The sequence below is a fragment of the Centroberyx gerrardi genome, chromosome 16 (genome assembly GCF_048128805.1).
Source record: "Centroberyx gerrardi isolate f3 chromosome 16, fCenGer3.hap1.cur.20231027, whole genome shotgun sequence".
Classification (NCBI taxonomy): domain Eukaryota; kingdom Metazoa; phylum Chordata; class Actinopteri; order Beryciformes; family Berycidae; genus Centroberyx; species Centroberyx gerrardi.
Genome location: NC_136012.1, coordinates 12,680,611 through 12,698,729, shown reverse-complemented (window position 1 = coordinate 12,698,729; position 18,119 = coordinate 12,680,611). Strand labels below are relative to the sequence as shown.

Genomic DNA, 18,119 nt, shown 5'->3' with positions numbered 1-18,119 from the left:
TGGGAGTTCATGGTCTAATGTGTCTATCTAACCGGGGGTCCTTCACATGAAGAAGTGTGGCCGTGGGTGGCCGTGGGTGTTTGTAGTTCTGCTACTGACCTGTATTGGACTACAATTCCCAAGCTCGCGGAGGGACTCTCACGTCTAGCGCACGAGCCTCACACCGCAACAGCAGCTGGTGCAGCCGAGGAGGCTACTTTGTTACAGCGGAGCCACTGGAAAAAACGGCTGAGGAAGATCGGTTGGGAAAGTGTAAACAGTTTGGGGAAAACAGCGGAACGAAACGCCTGTTACCGGGATTTGGTGGCGGCGGTTATTTTATCAACTTGTCAGAGGATTTAAACTTTCACTTTTCGCCGAAAAAAAGAGGGCAATTGCAAACTTCCCCGAAGAGGAGTTCTCCCAGTCAGGATGTCGGACTGAGACAAAGGGGTCTGGGGGGCATTCCCGTCGGAGTGGTGAGTGGCACATGTAACGACCATGGCGAGCAAAAGTTTCCCAGGTCGCTTTCATATCAATAAATCCAACCGTGTAGATGTTGAGACCGCTTTTGTTTTTCTGCGTGTGTTGTTTTGTTTCTATCGAGGCAAATATTCCCGTGGTCTTTGGGCAGCCAACTTGTGTAGCCTCACTATTTGGTAGCCGTCTCGTGGTGGAGACGCGTGTGAATGAGAAACAATGTATGATATTTGTTAATAATTTGCCGTTGTAATGTAAAATTATACCATAAGTTAGTTTGCGGAGGCTGCCATGACTCGTTTGACCTACAGCTCTTTCGAGCGGACATTTAACCGAGCCATTTAAATTCCCCGTGCATAGAAAATGGCCTGTATCGGGGAAACAGACCTAAGCTATGGAAATGGAAAGATGTTTCTAAACTTTCTCGAAACGATTTGAGATTTATTTCAAACTCGCTTGTTAATTAGCCATGTTTTCATATTCAACTTAAACACACAAGCTGTTACGACTAGCCGTTTAATCCATTTATCCAAACTTTATCATCTAATTTTAAGAATGAATTTGTTGATCAATAATTCAATTCAATCCGCTGATGTATCTAATGATTTTGTTATTTAAACTTTTTATAGGCCTATTGCTTTATACATTTTTCAGTCACCTTTGGGCAGCAATTCATTATTAGCAATCCACCTTATAATGAAGTGATTGAACCGTGGTTGATTTGGACACATCTGATCACTGTGTATCAGCAGGTATAACTTGATTCTTGAAGCCTCCTCTGGATGGGAAAGATGGAGAGGGAGTTGCAGTGGTGGAAGGGACAGCTAGCGGCAGATATCCATCAATCTCTCCGCATCAAGGTGAGTCTGCTCAGCTCTGGATCAAGTCTTAATGGTCGGCCATCTATCTCTCTAGCTGTACTTCTAATAATGGCTTCATCTCTGTTTAGCATCACGACTTTATTTTGACAGGAAACTGTTATTTTCTTGACTGTGTGAGCCAAACGTCTCTTGACTGGGTCTCTTTAATATATATATATATAACCTGAAATTCACATAGCAATATCCAGTAGGAAATGCACATTAAATCATCAGCAATCTATCTAGCTTTTCATCATCCAACAACCGAAAAACTAATAGTGTTTTGAATATTATGTCCAAAGTAATTAAAAGAAAGTACATGAACAGATAGGCCTGTATTGGTATTCCTTAGCAGCTTCTTAGCATATAAATGTAGGCTGTACAATGCATTGAAAGTTGGAAAGAAAATATGATTACACAGACATGTTGTCTATTCTGACGTGATCTAATTTAGATTACATGGAGGAGTTAAGGCTCATTAATTGACGAATGTCTTAATTAACCTCTAAGCTTGATCATATTTCTTCCCATGTGTCACTTTAATGGAGACATCTGTCACTTGACTGGCATCTTAATATTGGGAGCCGGGATTCTCGTGCCAACTTCACACTGAGAGAAAAGAGTACAGATTAGGTTTAAGGTTTCGGTGCGGTTGTATGTATAGGGCGTCGTAGTTGAGCAGCTGCCTGTGTTTCTCAATAGTTCAGCATTATAATGACTCATTCACTTATACACAATTTGATTTAGTTTGCCCATGCTGGCCCATGTCTGACTCAGAATGAGCTGTCTGCCAGTTAGCTGGGAAATCTGTATGCGGAGCTGGAAATTAAACAAACCACCCCCCTGTTTTTTTTATATATAGCTTAGCCTATCTGCAGCTGGCTGGATGTGTACATATTCAGAAATAGCTGAAAGTGCCGAACAATTCAGTTGTAATGGGAGAGAATAAACCATAATGGCTTCTTGAAATTGGTAACGCAGCGCTGTGTAAGGCCTTCACACAATCTTCAGAGTTCCTGCATGGCGCCCGCTCCCCCACAGTTTCATGCAGCCTTAATGATGTTTGCTGCAGTGGTAATGCCCTGATGTGGGAGATAACGGTGGTGTGTAGCATGTGGCAAATTATCAGACATGCAAATCAGGCGGAGGCAGCTGTGGAATCCTTAATTACGGTGCGGATCCCCCACAAAGGCACCTCTCCACCCCGCAGCACCACCGCCCCCTCCCCCTGAGCCCCCCCAGACTCCGGCAGCCCCCCCTCCAGTCTCCTGCGGCCCTCGTACCCCCAGACAGACAGATGGACCAGAGGCAGAGGCTCTCAAGCAGTGGGAGGAGAGGAGAGTTTGGGGAGGACTGGGTGGTATGGTTGGTTGTGGCACAGGGGGTGGGGCTGCTATATGTGGATTTGGAGGGCGGGGGGGGGGGTGTTACTGTTTATTTTTGGATTCCATTGAAGTATCAGTCTGACAATTACTATTGTTTTAGTTTCACTCACAATAAACAGTTGACAGTTTGTGTAAACCTAACTGCATCGGGTACATTTTGTCCTCACAGCAAAATTGAGTTATACAAACTATTGACACTAGCTTGTATTTCCATGAGTTTGCTTTTCAAACACAAAGCTTTTTTAGCCAGAAAAGGACCGTTTGAAATAGCCTAAGGACAGGGAAGTTCCTAAACAACAGTCTTGACATGATGGGGGTGTTTTTTTGTGTTGCTCTTCCAATGTATGGACCCCTAACTGTTTGATCTTAAGGAGATTAATCCAGCAAACCTCAATCTCTTATTAAATCCAAATCAAAAGCCCTTGTTTTTATTCAGATTCATAGAGAGCGCAAAAATCATTTTTGAAAACAAAAATGTTTTTTAGCATAAGCAGCTTAGTACCTAAGAACCTGTATAAAATATATGCAGAAAAAGTAACTATGCGTTGCGTTTATACATGCGGGACAAAGAGTTTTTTGTTTTTTTCTTTGAGGCGGCTCTTTAAGCTGGGGCCTGGTGCTCCCTTATTTTCTGTAGTTGACTAGGAAGATACCCGAGGCTGATTCAGTGGTAATGCCCTCAAGTATCTTCCTCTCCGCTTTGAAACACATGCAGCTAATTGAACATGAATAGGAGATGTGCTAGGGGTGAAATCTAATCCTATCTACTACTCAACCTCCACTGGAGGAACCATCCCCCCCACCCACCCAGCACCACCCTCAGCCCTCTGCTCAGAGACCCCTGCAATGACCCAAATTAGCTTCTCTTCTCTGCAACGATGGAGAATAAAATGGAATTGAAATGAGGCTGAAGCTTAATCAAGAATTTTTATTGGTAAATTGAGTTTTATCCTTGATAGGAATTTTTTACACCCACAGCACCTTTCCTGATGCCAGCTAAACCTCGTCAGCAGGGGACATGCATGGCCGACTATTATTATGCATAGTCTTTACAACCTCCCTCTGTTTCTCCACCGTTGCTTCCTGCCCACCCTCTTCCTTTGCTGCTACCTCTCCCCCTTTTCATTTATCTCCCCCCTCTACCTCTCCATCCCCTTTTCCCTCAACTCTCCACCCATTTTCCCCTGCAGGAGCTGAAGTTACCCGTCTACCGGGCCCATTCACCTCAGATTGGCATGCGTCGGTACTTCGCGGACTTGCTGGCCATCCTGAGTAACCGCTACCAGCTATGTCCCACAGCGCGCCACCTGGCCGTCTACCTGCTGGACTTGTTCATGGACCACTACGATGTGGCCGTCAAGCAGCTCTACGTCATCGCCCTGTCCTGCCTTCTCCTAGCTAGTAAGTCCATTAACAGCCCCCACCTCCTCCCCAAACCCAATGACAAGTTTGTTTGGTGATTTAGGTAGGCTACTTGTTTGCCCACTAATGAACATCCATTTTAAATGCAAGTCTTCATTGCTCCTCATAAGACTCAGACATGTTTCAGCTGATGCATCGGAAACTGTATTTGTGCCCAGTGTTGAGTCAGAGCTTTGAACACTCATATCTGGTACAGAGTTAACTGTTAAAGCTTTACTAAGATTAGTTTTAGTCTCTCTATCTTGAACAGTTTGTTTATTGCAACTATTGGGATGCGCATGCACTTAACCTGTCTATATAGATGAGCTACAGCATAAGTCTTTTGAGCTACCAGACATACTCTGACTGTGTTGTCTGCACAGATGGTACAAGGTGAAACACTTTTAGCAATAAGGCTAATATGAGTCTGTTACTAATGTATATGTCTTCATAGCAACCACTGTTGTGATCCAGACAGAGCTGATAGCCTGTAATGACAGTTTACTGTTAGCTGGGATGATTCTTAAAAAAAAACAAGGTCACCATTGTGGCACAATGACTGTGCCATTGTTTTAGGAGAAACCTGGTCTGTCTATGGGGGATTATGCCTGTGTCTGCAGAACTTTATGCATATGCCTTTGATCCTGGCTTTGATAACATGTCTGGGGCTGCTGTTGTTGCTCACGTCCCACAGTCAGTCCGGGATGAGGCAGTATCACACCTGCCAAGGTCAAAATGTCCTCTATTCAAAGGTGTAATTTTTTTTTTTTTCCTCTGTTGTTGAATCCATCTGGCAGCCTACTTAGTGTTCCCTATACAAATCCTCTGTGGCTCTGGGTTCATTTTCTAACTGGTGCTTTCTCTACTTTAATCAGCCAAACCTTCTACTTGAATGGCTGTCTACTAAAGATACACATATAGGTTGTGTCCTGTGTGTAGATTAACAACAACTCAGTTAAAGCTTTGGATATGAATTCCTGAATACCTCCATGTCTCCACTCTGGTTGCTGGTAGATGTTATCTAAGCGTGCCGTCGCTGCTTTTCTCAAGCTGCCTGTGTTTGTGTAGAAGTGAGTGGAGCGATGGTTTAGCTAGTAACCAGTAGCCAATATGCTCTTCTGCTGTTACACGTAAAATTGATTGTTTCTCTGTGTGTGTGTGTTTCATGTAAAGCTAGTCTGTTAATCATTCTGCCCCTGCTGATGCATGGTGCAGGTTGTGTGGTAGTTATTAGTGTCTCTGTGTCTGTCTGGTGATTAACAGACTGTGAGGCTTTCTGTACATTAATGCAGCCCTTGGCATCATGGGTAATTAGACTAATGATGCCGTCAAAGTGGGAGTCTGGAACGGGGCCTGCTCACTTGGGAGGGGTGTATGTGTGAGTGCGTGCGTATTCACACACAGGCTATCGTTTCGTGCAGACTAGCCTCTGTGGTAGGATAAATTTGAATGTGAGACTTGAAAGAGATCCTCTTTTAAAAGCAATGTCATGAGACTCCAAGAATAGCTTTGAGAGTTCACTCATGGAGTTATTAAAATATTATCAACCCAACCCGGCCAGAGGATCCTCCAATAGATGAATCAAGTTTTTTTTTATTGAATCTTTTGATTGTGGCTTTCAGTTAGGAGAGAGTCATGCTCTCTCTTCTCTCTCCTCCATCTGACTCCTCCAGGACTCTGGGGAGTCTCTGCCATGATTGATGAAGGCTTGAAAGGGCGTTTGATTCAAAGTTGTCTTGGGTTTTTATCTATCCTGAGGTGCTTTGGAATCTGGCCTAGTTATTGAACTGCCTCCCCAGGTCCCACTGCCTGCTCTTTGACAGGCACATACATTGTCTTTGTTTAAATTTCTCTGGCTTCCGCACTCTGTTAATTAATCGCTGCCTCTATTGTGCCTCTCAGCAGTCACTACTTAATCCTGTTAGCCTACCGTGTGTGTGTGTGTGTGTGTGTGTGTGTGTGTGCGCATGTGTGTGTTGGTGTTTGTTCATGGATAAACTGTCCTTCATTAAAAAGGCTAAGGGTATGGTCAGTTTTTCAAACCCAAAGGGATTGACTGTTAGTCACATACAATTAAATCTAATTCCAGTAAACCCATTTATGTAATGTCAATCTCAGCGGTAATAATTCATGTATAAACAGCATATTTCCATTAGAAAATCTGTCCCTATCCCAGAACTTCAAGTTTCCATTGTGTTGCTTTCCATGAAGTCCTACAGTGACTACATCAGTCTTCCTGGCAGATCTCAGTCCCTGAAGTCAGAGCCGTGCGTACAGCAGCTATTTGTTATGGCTAATGACATCATGGATGTGTGTGACTCATTGTGTGTCTCCAATCTTTTGCTATAATCAGCCTCTTTCTCTTTGAGGGTGGCTCATTGGTGTACTTTCCTATAGATAGACTTACAAAGTACTGATATACTTACAATTTGTGCTCTGCCAGCAAGTCTAAGAATGGTATGCAGTTTTTTGTCATCAGTACTTTTTATTTATCACTGAAGTATTTAACCTTTTGTGTGCATTTGTAAAAAATTTTTTTTATAATTTGTCGTTTGACAGGATTATTTACATTAATTGTTGTGTAGGGGTTCTCGTGATTTTGTGTTGTTTTCCTTCAGCAAGTGATGGTTGAAGCTTGAATTTGTTTATTGTGGCCGGTGGAGCTGATATAGTGAAGGGTTTCTAAACAAAAAAAAGAGCATCCAGTGAAACACACAAGCTCCCTCATATTGACTACGCAGTGCACTCACATCGGCCTCAGACCCCGGGGGTGGGGAGGGACTGTGTGCTGAGGGGCACCTGCCATATGCTCTCCGAGTCAGGCCTCAAACAAAAGCCCCTCAATGCAAGCAGGACAGCCAGCCAGCCAGCCCCTTCCCAGAGTGGGGGAGGGGAGCAGAGACTAGGGGGTGGAGGTTGTTGTGAGTGTGTGTATGTGTGTGTGTGTCTGTGTGTGGTAGAGACTTGCTGCAAGCGAGGAGATGGTCTTAGCAACAACCTCGTCATAAGCCTACGAATTTTGTTGCGACCAGTGAGACGTAACCTCTGGCTAATTAAGATCTAACATTGAAGTCCAATCTATTAGAGAATTTCCCATTAAAATATTAGCACATTACCACCATATAGCCTTTTAACAGACTGTAGTTTTGTGACTGGGTTTTGGTGCTGGGATGCCGAACTGTGTTCTTTCCCCTCCACTGCACTGTTAGCTCTGTTCCCTCTGCATCCTTCTCACCTTGTCAGGGACAGGCAGGCTCAACCAGTCCTGGGACAGGGAGGCCAGTAAAAGCAGCCCCACATCCCTGGGGGGTTGGGAAACGAGTGGAGCGGTACTTCAAAGGCAGGTCGGCTGCTGATGTTAAACAGGGTAGAAAGGGAGGGAGAGGTGGGGGCAAGCGAAATGGAACATGTTAGAACTGAACCACTCAGCAGGGCGCCCTGATATGTAGATTAATAGGGGACCCACTGCCCCCCACCCCCAACCCCTCTCTTAGAGGTTTGACAATAATTCTGATGGAATTATCATGTGGGGCTCCATAATTAAAGAAATTATGTACAGGATGTACAGATGGGTCAGGTTTTTTTACTTTAAAGTAGGTGTGGTATTTTTTATTTTTTTTTTACTTGTATTTTTTTACCAGATGCTACCAAAGCACCAATTCATCTATCTGCTTATTAGAGTGTTGAATTTATTATAATCCACAAGCTATGGTGTAAATGTCAGAATTGAGTCGTGTGTAGTGTTTAACTTACGATGGGCACTGACAATGCCTGAGGCTCTGTTTAGGGGAGTCATTTTTCCCCCCATTCCCCATCTTGTCCCTCATCACCCATAAGGCAAGGCACTTTACACCCCCCCGACACCCCAACCACACACACACACATACACACACAGAGGGCCGAGATCCTAAGATTCTCCCTGGTCACCCAGGCGTTAGCATCAAGGGTCAAGGGTCACTTCAGGCCTGCATTGTGTGGGCTGCAAGGGCCAGGGGTGGCAACATGGAGGAGACTCTGTGGTCGAGCTGTGACCAATTTCACACTCCCAATGAAAGATGAACCAGCAAATTAAAAGGGTTTAAAGAGCAGAGGAAATTCCTCCACGGCTGTCAACTCTAAGAGAGAGAAAGAGTGAATAGAGAATGAAGAAGAAAGGGAAGATTGCCTTAAAAAGGGCCTTGACGGGTTTTGGGCAGAATTTTGTCTTGAACAATCAAAACTGTCTGAAAACACACATTTAATCCATAACATTCAACTTTTCATTCCTTCATGTTTTTTCTACGAGAAGCATACCATTTTGGGGACTGAGGGACATGGAGTAGAATTACATGATGTCTGCAAAATGGAGACAAACACAAAACATAGGCTTTTCTCTGTGTGAGAATGCTCCTCTCAGGTTTCCTAACAGCCCCCTATCAGTCTAAACCCCCCAGCAGCACACCTGGGAGGAGGCCCTGCATCCTGGTCTTACCTCTCCCTAACCCCTGACCTCTAACCCCTCCGTGAGTGTTTACTCAACCTTTCTCATCTTCACCAAATGCTACTCTCTTGGTTCAGCCACACCTCACCTGTGGGCGCTATGAGAAAAGATAGGTGCCCTGTAGCTTAAGTGCAGGTATTGCACTTGGTGCAGAAGAGGTAGCAGACTGGTCTCTTCATCTCTGTGTGTCTTCCCTGCTCACTGACTTCAGATAGGATCATTTAGCCACCTGCATTCCAGGTAGGCTGAACTCACAGGAGAGGAATGCACCCTCTCTCTCACAGAGAGACACAACAGTCACACTGCCTGTATTATATACAGGAGACGGCCCTTTTTAAGTTAAAACAGCTTGTGGCACTAAATCATGCTTCTCCAATTTCCTCCGTAGTCGCTTTGTTGGTTTTGTTAAAGCAGATCTTTTGTGCATCGCATGTTTCACATGTGTCCAGTCGCCCACAGTAGTAAACCAAAAGAGTAATCACAGAACACAATGAGGAGATTGACTTGCACTGTGTCACTCTTAAGATCAAAGAGGCTGGGGTTGTGTGGAGATTGGGGGCATTGATGGCTGTTTATGGCTGCGTCTGTGTGGACATAGTGGTCTAGCAGCAGACGGAGCACTAGGCCTAGAGGACATGAGGGTGAGAGAATGGGGCAAGTGTGGACTGGGCCATGGAACTAGCCCTGGTGGGGGTAAACAGCCCTATTTCACAGTGCTTCCTGTTCTGGTGTGGAGACGCCATTACTGCCTGTGTGCTAATTACCCCTCTGGCCTGTTGGGCTGCAGATCCCCCATACCCCCACCCCTCTTGCTCTCTCAATTATTCCCTCTCTTTCGCTGTCTCCTTCCCTGCTTTACGGTAGGTAGCAACATCGGGTGGTAAAACTCACACTCAGTATAGAGACCCCCCGACATGCACAGAGGGGAGTTTGCACATAGACAGAGGTAGAATAAAGTCTATCAAGGAAACCCACTATAGCCAAGCAGTCTGGCAGACATGTTGGAGTATCCACTGTATAAAGTGCAACTCAGAGAGGTCGCTAAAATCCTTATTTTTGGTTGCCATGGTTTTAGATTGGAGATGGGCAAGTGTTGTTTTGACCAATAGACTGTTATTCTAATTCCCAGCAGGATGTGTTTTTTTTTTTTACAAAGCCTATGCATAACTTATTAATCCTAGCTGATGGACTTAAAACCGAGTAATTCTACAACAGTGACTGAGTGGCACTTTTCTTCGACAGCAGTCTGCTGTGTGTATGTGTGTGTAGTGTATGTGATTGTTTGCACATGTTTATATGAATTGTGTGGGAGTTGAAGAGGCTGGTAAAGGCCCATCTGTGCTCCTGCTAATGCGTTGTCTAAGCAGCTCTATTTCCTTTGAGAGATCATTATTTTCTATATGCCTTTCTGTTCCCTTTGAATGGCCATTACGTTCCTGACTATACTTGCAGTCATATGCTGATCTCAAGGGCTTTCACAAGGGGTGACAAAACATGAATATTTTCAGCTGCCATACCAGTTTTAATTTAAGTCTACCATGTGTGCCCACATTTTCCCGCTAAAAGCTGTGTGTAGTTAAAGGCAGGGGTTTTAGAGGGTGTTTTTCAGAAGCATGTGCCAGTGTAACCTGACTCCTCTTCGCCCTCTCCCCTAAAGTGTGAGCAAAGGAGGCCTGTTGGACCCATGGATTAAAGGCAGAATCACCCCTGTTCATTGGCCACATGGACCCATGAGGCCTCAGGGCTGTTGCTATGGCAAGGAGGATGTCTTGGGCTGGGGAGGAGGCTTGCTGTAATAGTATTGCTGTGATGTCTGACTGGGATCTAGAATGAGTGAGTGGGCCAGAGATATTGGGGACCAAGTTGATTGGCTTTTTACAGAAAGTGTTCGGCTGGTGTAAGCCACAATAAGTGCCCCACACTCTGTAAGCTTAGTGTTGTCTTCTTGGCTTGTTAGTCTTATAGCTCAGCTTTATGGCCAGATGGTGAATAGTCGTCTACTTAATTGCTAATGATTAGGAAGCATTGCCAGTTTTGAATGGGACCACTTGCTCTAAGCAACAGCATGCCAAAAGCCTGTATGTTTACCTCCACTTTTTTAAAGTAAGTTGTATTTTTAGATACACGATTGTTGATATGACATTTCGTGAGCATGGAATTATATTTGGATCTATCTGTTTTTTTTGTTTTTTTTAATCAATTTGTGTTATCCACATATTCTCAAATATTACTTGATTTATTTTATGCTTGTGTGGTGTTATTTCCTAAAAAAAAAAAAAGAAAAAAAAAAGAAGTACCTTTTTTGGGTTTAAATATTTAAAAAGAAGGTAGATAACAGTTTTGCCAGCTGGCATGTCAAATCTTTGATGCTCAGTGTCTCAGAACTGCTCTCCACCAGATAAAAGTGTATAATTCCAAGCTCACGATTTGTCATTGGTAATTAAACACGGTCCTGTCTTAAGAAAATGGGCACCTAGGATGGCGCCCAAGAAGCCTTGGGTTTAATTTTCCTTAAATCTTAAATGAATCCTTAAATTATCATACAGCTGGCCTTGGAAAAGAGAGGCTTTGGAGCAATAGCCTTCAGCCATGTGGAGAGATACTCCAACTCTGACCATGTCATGCTAATGGCCATGTGACTTTGCAGCACACTGTACCTTGTAATAAGTGTAGCCATGAGAAGTGGGGGACAATCTCCACCTCGACTTGCTAGGATCTGTGGAAACTTTGAGCAAGGCTCTTTTGAGCTGAGCATAAGCCTGCTGGACCTGGCTACAAATGTTAGTGTTCCTATAGAATGATATTGAAAGACATACATACATACCTTTTAAAACATTCACCATCATGAAGTGGAATAACTACATTGTGGTTACTTCAGTTCAGTATCCTCAACAAAATAGAAATGAATTTTGTAATGTCATATGCTCTCAAACATGGCATCTGAAGTATTAGGATGTAAATGCTTCAATACCCATTAACCACCTATATCTCCTCCTTTCTTTCCAGGTAAGTTTGAGGAGAAGGAGGACCGGGTGCCCAAACTGGAGCAGCTCAATTCGCTGGGCTTCATGTGCAGCCTGAACCTGGTTCTCAACAAGAAGGATCTAATCAAGATGGAGCTTCTGCTGCTGGAGACCTTTGGCTGGAACCTGTGCATGCCCACGCCGGCCCACTTTATTGACTACTACCTCCATGCCTCGGTGCAGGAGGGCGACCTGTACAACGGCTGGCCCCTCTCCTCCCTCTCCAAGACCAAGGCTTTCATGGACAAGTACACCCACTACTTCCTGGAGGTCTCACTGCAAGGTGGGTTAAGAGGTGGAGGGTGGAGAAAAGTGAACTGGCTTCTGCTTTGTTTTGCCGATTGTCCCATTGCTATTGAACACAAAGAGATTTGCTTGTGATGTGACCCAAAGTTGAACAGTTTGCTCGTCTCTATGTGCTTCTTCCAGACCATGCCTTCCTGAGTTTCCGGCCATCTCAGGTTGCTGCGGCGTGTGTGGCAGCGTCTCGTATTTGCCTCCAGATCTCTCCTAGCTGGACGACCGCTCTGCATCTGCTAACAGGCTACACCTGGGACCACCTCACCCAGTGCATTGAACTCATGCTGCTGTAAGGGAGACATACACCCGCCTACACCCCTTCTCACTCCCACTCTCTCTCTCACACACACACGCAGAGGTAGAGTAAGGTATATCAAGGATGAAACACATGACTGGCAGACAAACCTCTCAGGTTGTAGCAGCCACTCTGTAAAGTGTAACGGTAGGTGAAAGTAGATGAAGCTCAGCCCCATACCCATTTTTTTTTTGGGTTGCCATGGTTTTAGATTAGAAGAGGCCGGTTGTTGTTTTGACCAGAAGAGGGATTTTGGGTTTCGTGACGGAGTGTATCATTAGACAAAGCCTATCCATCTGGTAATCCTAGCTGATGGATTTAGTGCAGGGTAATTCGACAGCTGTAATTGAGTGGCATGTTTCTTGGTCAGCAGGCAGTAATGTGTATGTGTATGTTTATGTGTGGATTTGTGTGATTGTTTACACATGTTCATATGAGTTGTGTGGGAGTTGAAGAGGCTGGTATAGAACCATCTGTGCTCCTGTTAATGCATTTATCTAAGCAGCCATATTTTCTACATGCCTCTTTCACTCAAGCACACACACACTTTGCTCTCTCCCTGCACTGCCTTGGCTCTTTCAGTTCTAATTCACCACTGAATTGCATGTACCATTGCTTGGTTTATTTTTTTCATGTTTATTCATGTAATAATGACTAGAATATTCCTTTGTCCCTTCCACAGTGCTCATGACAACGATGTTAAGGAGGCCAACAAAACCAAATCCACCCCTCCCCACCGGCCCTCCTCTCTACAGTCTCAGCCCCAGGCCTCTCACCTCTCCCCAGTGTCAGCCATCCAGAGACCGGCCTCCTCCTCTTCCACCTCGACCCCCCAGCAGTTGCTTTTCCAGCCGGATGGCTTCCCACACCTATCCCAGCATTCCCCCTCCCTGTCCCAGCTGCAGGTGTTAGCTGACTCCCAGGCTTTGGGGCCTGTGGTGAACATGTCTCAGGACTTCCTTCAGAGCCACAGAATGGGTCTGCTAACCGGGGCTCCCGCCATAACTCCGGGGGGGGCCTTCCCCTCCTACCCGAGCCTGACCTCTGGTCTCCAGCCTGGGGCTCGGGCGCTGCCGCTCCAGGGCCCCATCTCTGTGCAGATGGCCCTTGCTGGAGAGCCCCGCCACTGCCTGAGTATGGCCTACAGTGGGGGCTACCTGGGGGCCCACCACACTGCCCACCACACTTTTACAGCTGGCTGTTTCGACAGGTGACGCCAGGAGACGGAGAGGGATCACAAACCCCGACGGGACTGCACCGCTATGCATCCGTCCCAACTTCCTCCCCCCGTACAACCACTCGCAGACCTCCTCTCTCTCTCCGTCAGCACCGTCCCACCTGCAGCTTGCCCAGCTCCCCCCTCCCTCTCACAGAGACGCCTCAAGCGCAAGCAGAGGTCCAAAGGCAACATAGACCCAGTGGAGGTCATCACATTAACGTGACAAATACACCACTGACTGATATGAAATACTTGGGCATTGCAAAATTGTTCTTGCCATATTGTTAACTGGTTTATATATCTGTGTTATGATACTGTCATCACTGTGAATGAGATGAAAGCAGCACAGTCTGATCTAACACCCACCTCATCCAGTGCCTGTTCTCAGTCGTGATGCTGAGCCAATTTGAGGAGTACACAGAACATAAAGTATCTGTGATAAAGGATATCTTGCTGCTTGACATCTTTTACTCTAATCCAAAAAATATGAACACATTTAGAGAGGAGATATGGACCGGTAAGTGATTATTTCTTGACCCGCCATTGGAGAGAGGTAGAAGCTGACATAGAGGCTTGTCGCTGCGATGGCAGTGAACACAGAGGCTATGTCACTTAAATGTTAGCGGATAAGAACTTATGCCACCTGCATGTCGGCAAACATGGATCTAATGGCTGTAGTCTCTGTTAGAGCCGCAGGGCCCCTCGGGGAATTCCTCCACCACATAAGCCCTCGGAGGGGGGCAAAGAATTCATTGTTCTGTGCACAGCAGGTGAAATCCACAGTTCTGGCATACCTGTAGTGTTTTTTTTCCTCCTCTCTCTTTCCTCCTCTTCCTCTATTCTCTCCTATCTCCAAAGTCCAGCCTTGTGGCGAGCCCTCACGCTCGGGATGTACCCGAGTGAGTGTGTGGCTCCCTCCAGCCACAGGCCTTGTCGTACTAAAGCTAAGATTTCAGCGTCCCCGGCACCACTCAAAGAATTTAAAATTAACTGATATGACCGGTTGTGATTGGACACCCATGGTGAAGGAGACTTGGACGTTGGTTGTGTATTGTATATATGAATTGCTGCTGCCTTCTTATGAACTGTTGGTTCTGTGTCTGTGTTAAAGACTCCAATGTTTACATGAACCGCAAAGTATCAGGGACATGAACAAGATTACTTGAATATGATGCCATTGAAACATGCCATAGCTTTTATTTATGATGACATGCTTTTTCTTGTTCTTGATTTTTGTACTTATTTTTGGTTGATGTAGTGTAGCTTTTTTTTTTTTATATATATACCAACGTAGAAACACACCATGAAATACGAAATAATAGTTTTCTTTGTACCCTTTCATAGAAACTGTGTATTCAGGCTCAGGTTTTAAGGCTGAAACTACCAGCCTTCCCATTATTCTGTCCTATTGAGTATGCTTTAAGTGGATGCTAATATGGCGTCCATGGGGTCTGGAATATTCCCCTTCTCATCACTGGACCATGCTTTGCTTAGAAGTCAGCAACTGCCTTCTGAGCGAGCCTTTAGGTTGAAAAAAACCCGATCTGTCTATATGTGCATCCTAGTGGAACAACCTTGTGGTAAAACACACAGACATCTGTAGCCAGTCTTCAGTAATTGCTTCCCAGATTTCTAAAGCTGCAATTCCCAATCTTCAACTTCCTGTTAAAGTATAAACACATCCAGATTCCCAGTGCCGGTCACAAGGGTTGAGCACCGGTTACCATGGCGATGCCGAAAATGACCGTGGACCCTGACTTCTAGGATGTGGGTTATTCGTGACTGAATTGAAACCAACGGCAGCTCACAGTTGTAGAGACCTGTGAGCTTCTTTTGGAATAAACTATGAATAACTTACTATATGATGGTTTCACTGATTACATGGTGCCGCTTCTCACCCAAACTGTGATCTGCTGGCAGTTTGAATCTTCTGGCTTTACGCTTCGAACAGATGAAGTTGCTGTGGACATCTTACCACGTTAGTGCCTTGTCCTCAGCAGTTGTCAGGCTCGAGCTTTGTTGTGAACCATAAATTAATAGTCAGAGACTTACATTTCCCAGTTAACACTGTATGAAGCCTGCTGTAAACCTTCAATATAACACTCTGACTAATATGGCGTCTTTTCATACTCGCTCATGAATCACCAAATCTGTTCCAGCCTGACCTCCTGTATGTTTTCCTACCACTGTAAAGGACTTGTCCATGTACTTTTCCATTATATGAACTAAGACACTATGCCTTTGTTTTGCTTACTTTGTTTGTACAGTTTTGTTATATTTTTTACATTCCCTTTGTTTTCAGTGTATTTTTAGTTAAAGCCTTTTGTGTTTCACATGATGGATACTGTTGGTGTGAACTAGATGTTTTAGAGTACAACTTGCTCTCCCCTCACTACTCATAAGAGCAACTTCTCACTGAGGTCTCAAAGGTGCAATATGTTGTTTTCTGTTTGTAGAATTTCCACAGCCATCACTGTCTCGTGTTCACCACTGGTTCATCTTTTGTAACTTATTTTTGATAATTGTGTGATTTGACTTGATTTCTGCCAGAGGGCAGCGGGCTCTGAACACAATGAATATGTTGCATATTGCAGCCACCTCCTTTGAGTGATTGATATACTGAATACATTTGTCTTTAGCTAGAGTTATACTGTGCATTTTTCCCTCCTGCGAAAGGTGCTGATATCACTCACACCAAACAAATAACACTTGTCTAATGTGATAGTAATGACATGACACCACAAACTTCCAATTTATATTTTTATATTATTTTGTAACAATCTGTAGGCTTGGTTTATGTGACGCTGAATGATAAAAGGAATTCTTTTATCAAATGTGCCATGGAAAATAAACACACAAGTGAACTGAATTTCCTTGGGTTTTTGGGTGTGTTCTTGCAAGGAAGCATGAATGAAATGCCTGCAGCTCTTGGGAAATGATGGGTTCCACTGCGCTGACCCTGTCTGTTCAGAGGGAAGTCAATGCAGCGGCTCCAAAGATAAGCCCAGCAGGATTTCCACAGGTTCCTCCAGCCGCGACCACGTGCTGTCAGTGCAACAACAGATCACGCCATTCATTAAAACAAGGTAGTGCTGAACTGAACTGAAGTACAACACATTGCATTTGAGTTCATGTCCAAGACAAATCACTGGATCTGCCATTCCCACGTTCACAAGCAAGGGTGGAATGGTTAATGTACAAGCAGTAGTATTTTTCAGACTTGTAGACAAAGTTATTATTCAACATTTGAGAGAGAAACAAGTTCACGCTCTCTTCTGCCCTCTCACTCCGCCTCCATAGTTCACTCAAGGCTTTCTATGTTCTATGACATTTTGATATATAGAAATCTATTCATTGCTTGTCCTCTTATGACAGTGCTCTCTCTCTCTCTCTCTCTCTCACACACAAACACACACACACACACACACACACACACAAGACAATATGCTTTTATATGATGCTTGCAAGCTGACCGCCGCTCCTTGTGTTAAAACGCAGCACAGTGGACTCTCAGAAGTCCTTGGCCCTTAGCTTTTCTCTCCACCACACAGTAGAATATTCATTTGAGTGTGAAATTGAGTTTTTTTTTGCAAGTAAGTCTATCCTAATGCAAAAATGGTTAGGCTTCAACCCATGTGCAAATGGCTAATAACATCAGCTCACATCTTTAATTAGCATTAAGATAAAACAAAAGCAAGAGCTACACAATGTTCCTCTACATTGGCCTGATCTGAAAGTAATTAACTTACCATACAGATTAAGGTGCAATCAGTATTTGGCAGTGCTCTTATGTGCACTGCTTACATGATTTGTCTTAAGAGTTTTTTTTGTGTTTTTTGTGGTTGTTTCACAGGATGCTTGGTAAAAACTTGTGTGTTGAAACTGTGTTTAGTCAAGGTGTTGGGAAGTTAAGGAGCTGTAATGTCACACTGCCCGTCTGTAAAGGGTGCTGGTGGGGGAGTGGGAGAGAAGGGAGCAGTGCAGAGCTGGGGGCCGTCACTTTGGTAATGGATCATTCTCACATTCTCCCTGCAGCCTTTGTTTGTGGAGCTAAAGAAGCAGGGTGCCTGCTTCCTTTTAATTTGTCTGCAAGGGGTTGGAGAGGGTGGGGGTGCCTGCATGGAGCGCTCCTCACCTTACTATTATCTTTATATGGTGGCTGTCTATGTGCACGTGCTTTAAATTTACAAGTCAGCATTAATCTAGGGACCACAGAGCAGAAAACAGCTGGACAAGTTGAACCAAGGATTGTTCTATCAATGCAATGCATGAATTAATGACATAATTAAGAAGAAGAAACTAAGAAGAAACTAATTTTGTCTTCCATGCTACCTTGCACTAAATTGTCAAATTTACTCACCAAAAGAATCTATTGAATGTATTTAGTACATATAGTCTAATTCATATACACACTTACATGCAAGTCTTTCCCTAGTGAATATAAATCTTCAAGTATCCTCATGCCGGATCAGGTGAAGTTATTACATGGGTGGAAATGAAAGAAAATGGTACTAAATAAAAATTAGTCTTTTGTTCTTGCTGATTAATCACAGCACAAGAAACTGTATATTTTTGTTGCTCTGAAGAATTCAACATGTGCAGTCCTCGCCTTGCCAAAGCACCGAACATGTGGAACAAGTGAATTAGTGCCTGACTCGGGTGAAATGACGCCATTGTGTCACTTTTCAAGAGGGGGT

The 18,119-nt window shown here is 44.3% G+C and overlaps 1 protein-coding gene across 2 annotated transcripts; it reads left to right on the top strand.

Annotated features, from left to right (window-relative positions):
* Nucleotides 1–211: 211 nt before the first annotated feature.
* ccnjl (cyclin J-like) lies at nt 212–16,273 on the top strand. Of its 2 annotated transcripts, none has more exons than XM_071916963.2 (6): nt 212–458; nt 1,212–1,319; nt 3,895–4,105; nt 11,592–11,891; nt 12,038–12,197; nt 12,886–16,273. In XM_071916963.2, exons 2-6 carry the CDS (start codon nt 1,242–1,244, stop codon nt 13,415–13,417), a joined length of 1,281 nt encoding a protein of 426 aa, XP_071773064.1. In that variant the 5' UTR covers nt 212–458; nt 1,212–1,241; the 3' UTR covers nt 13,418–16,273. The 2 variants fall into 2 exon arrangements, with proteins under 2 accessions (XP_071773064.1, XP_071773063.1); XM_071916962.2 differs by having other exon boundaries at nt 1,209–1,319.
* Nucleotides 16,274–18,119: the final 1,846 nt, after the last annotated feature.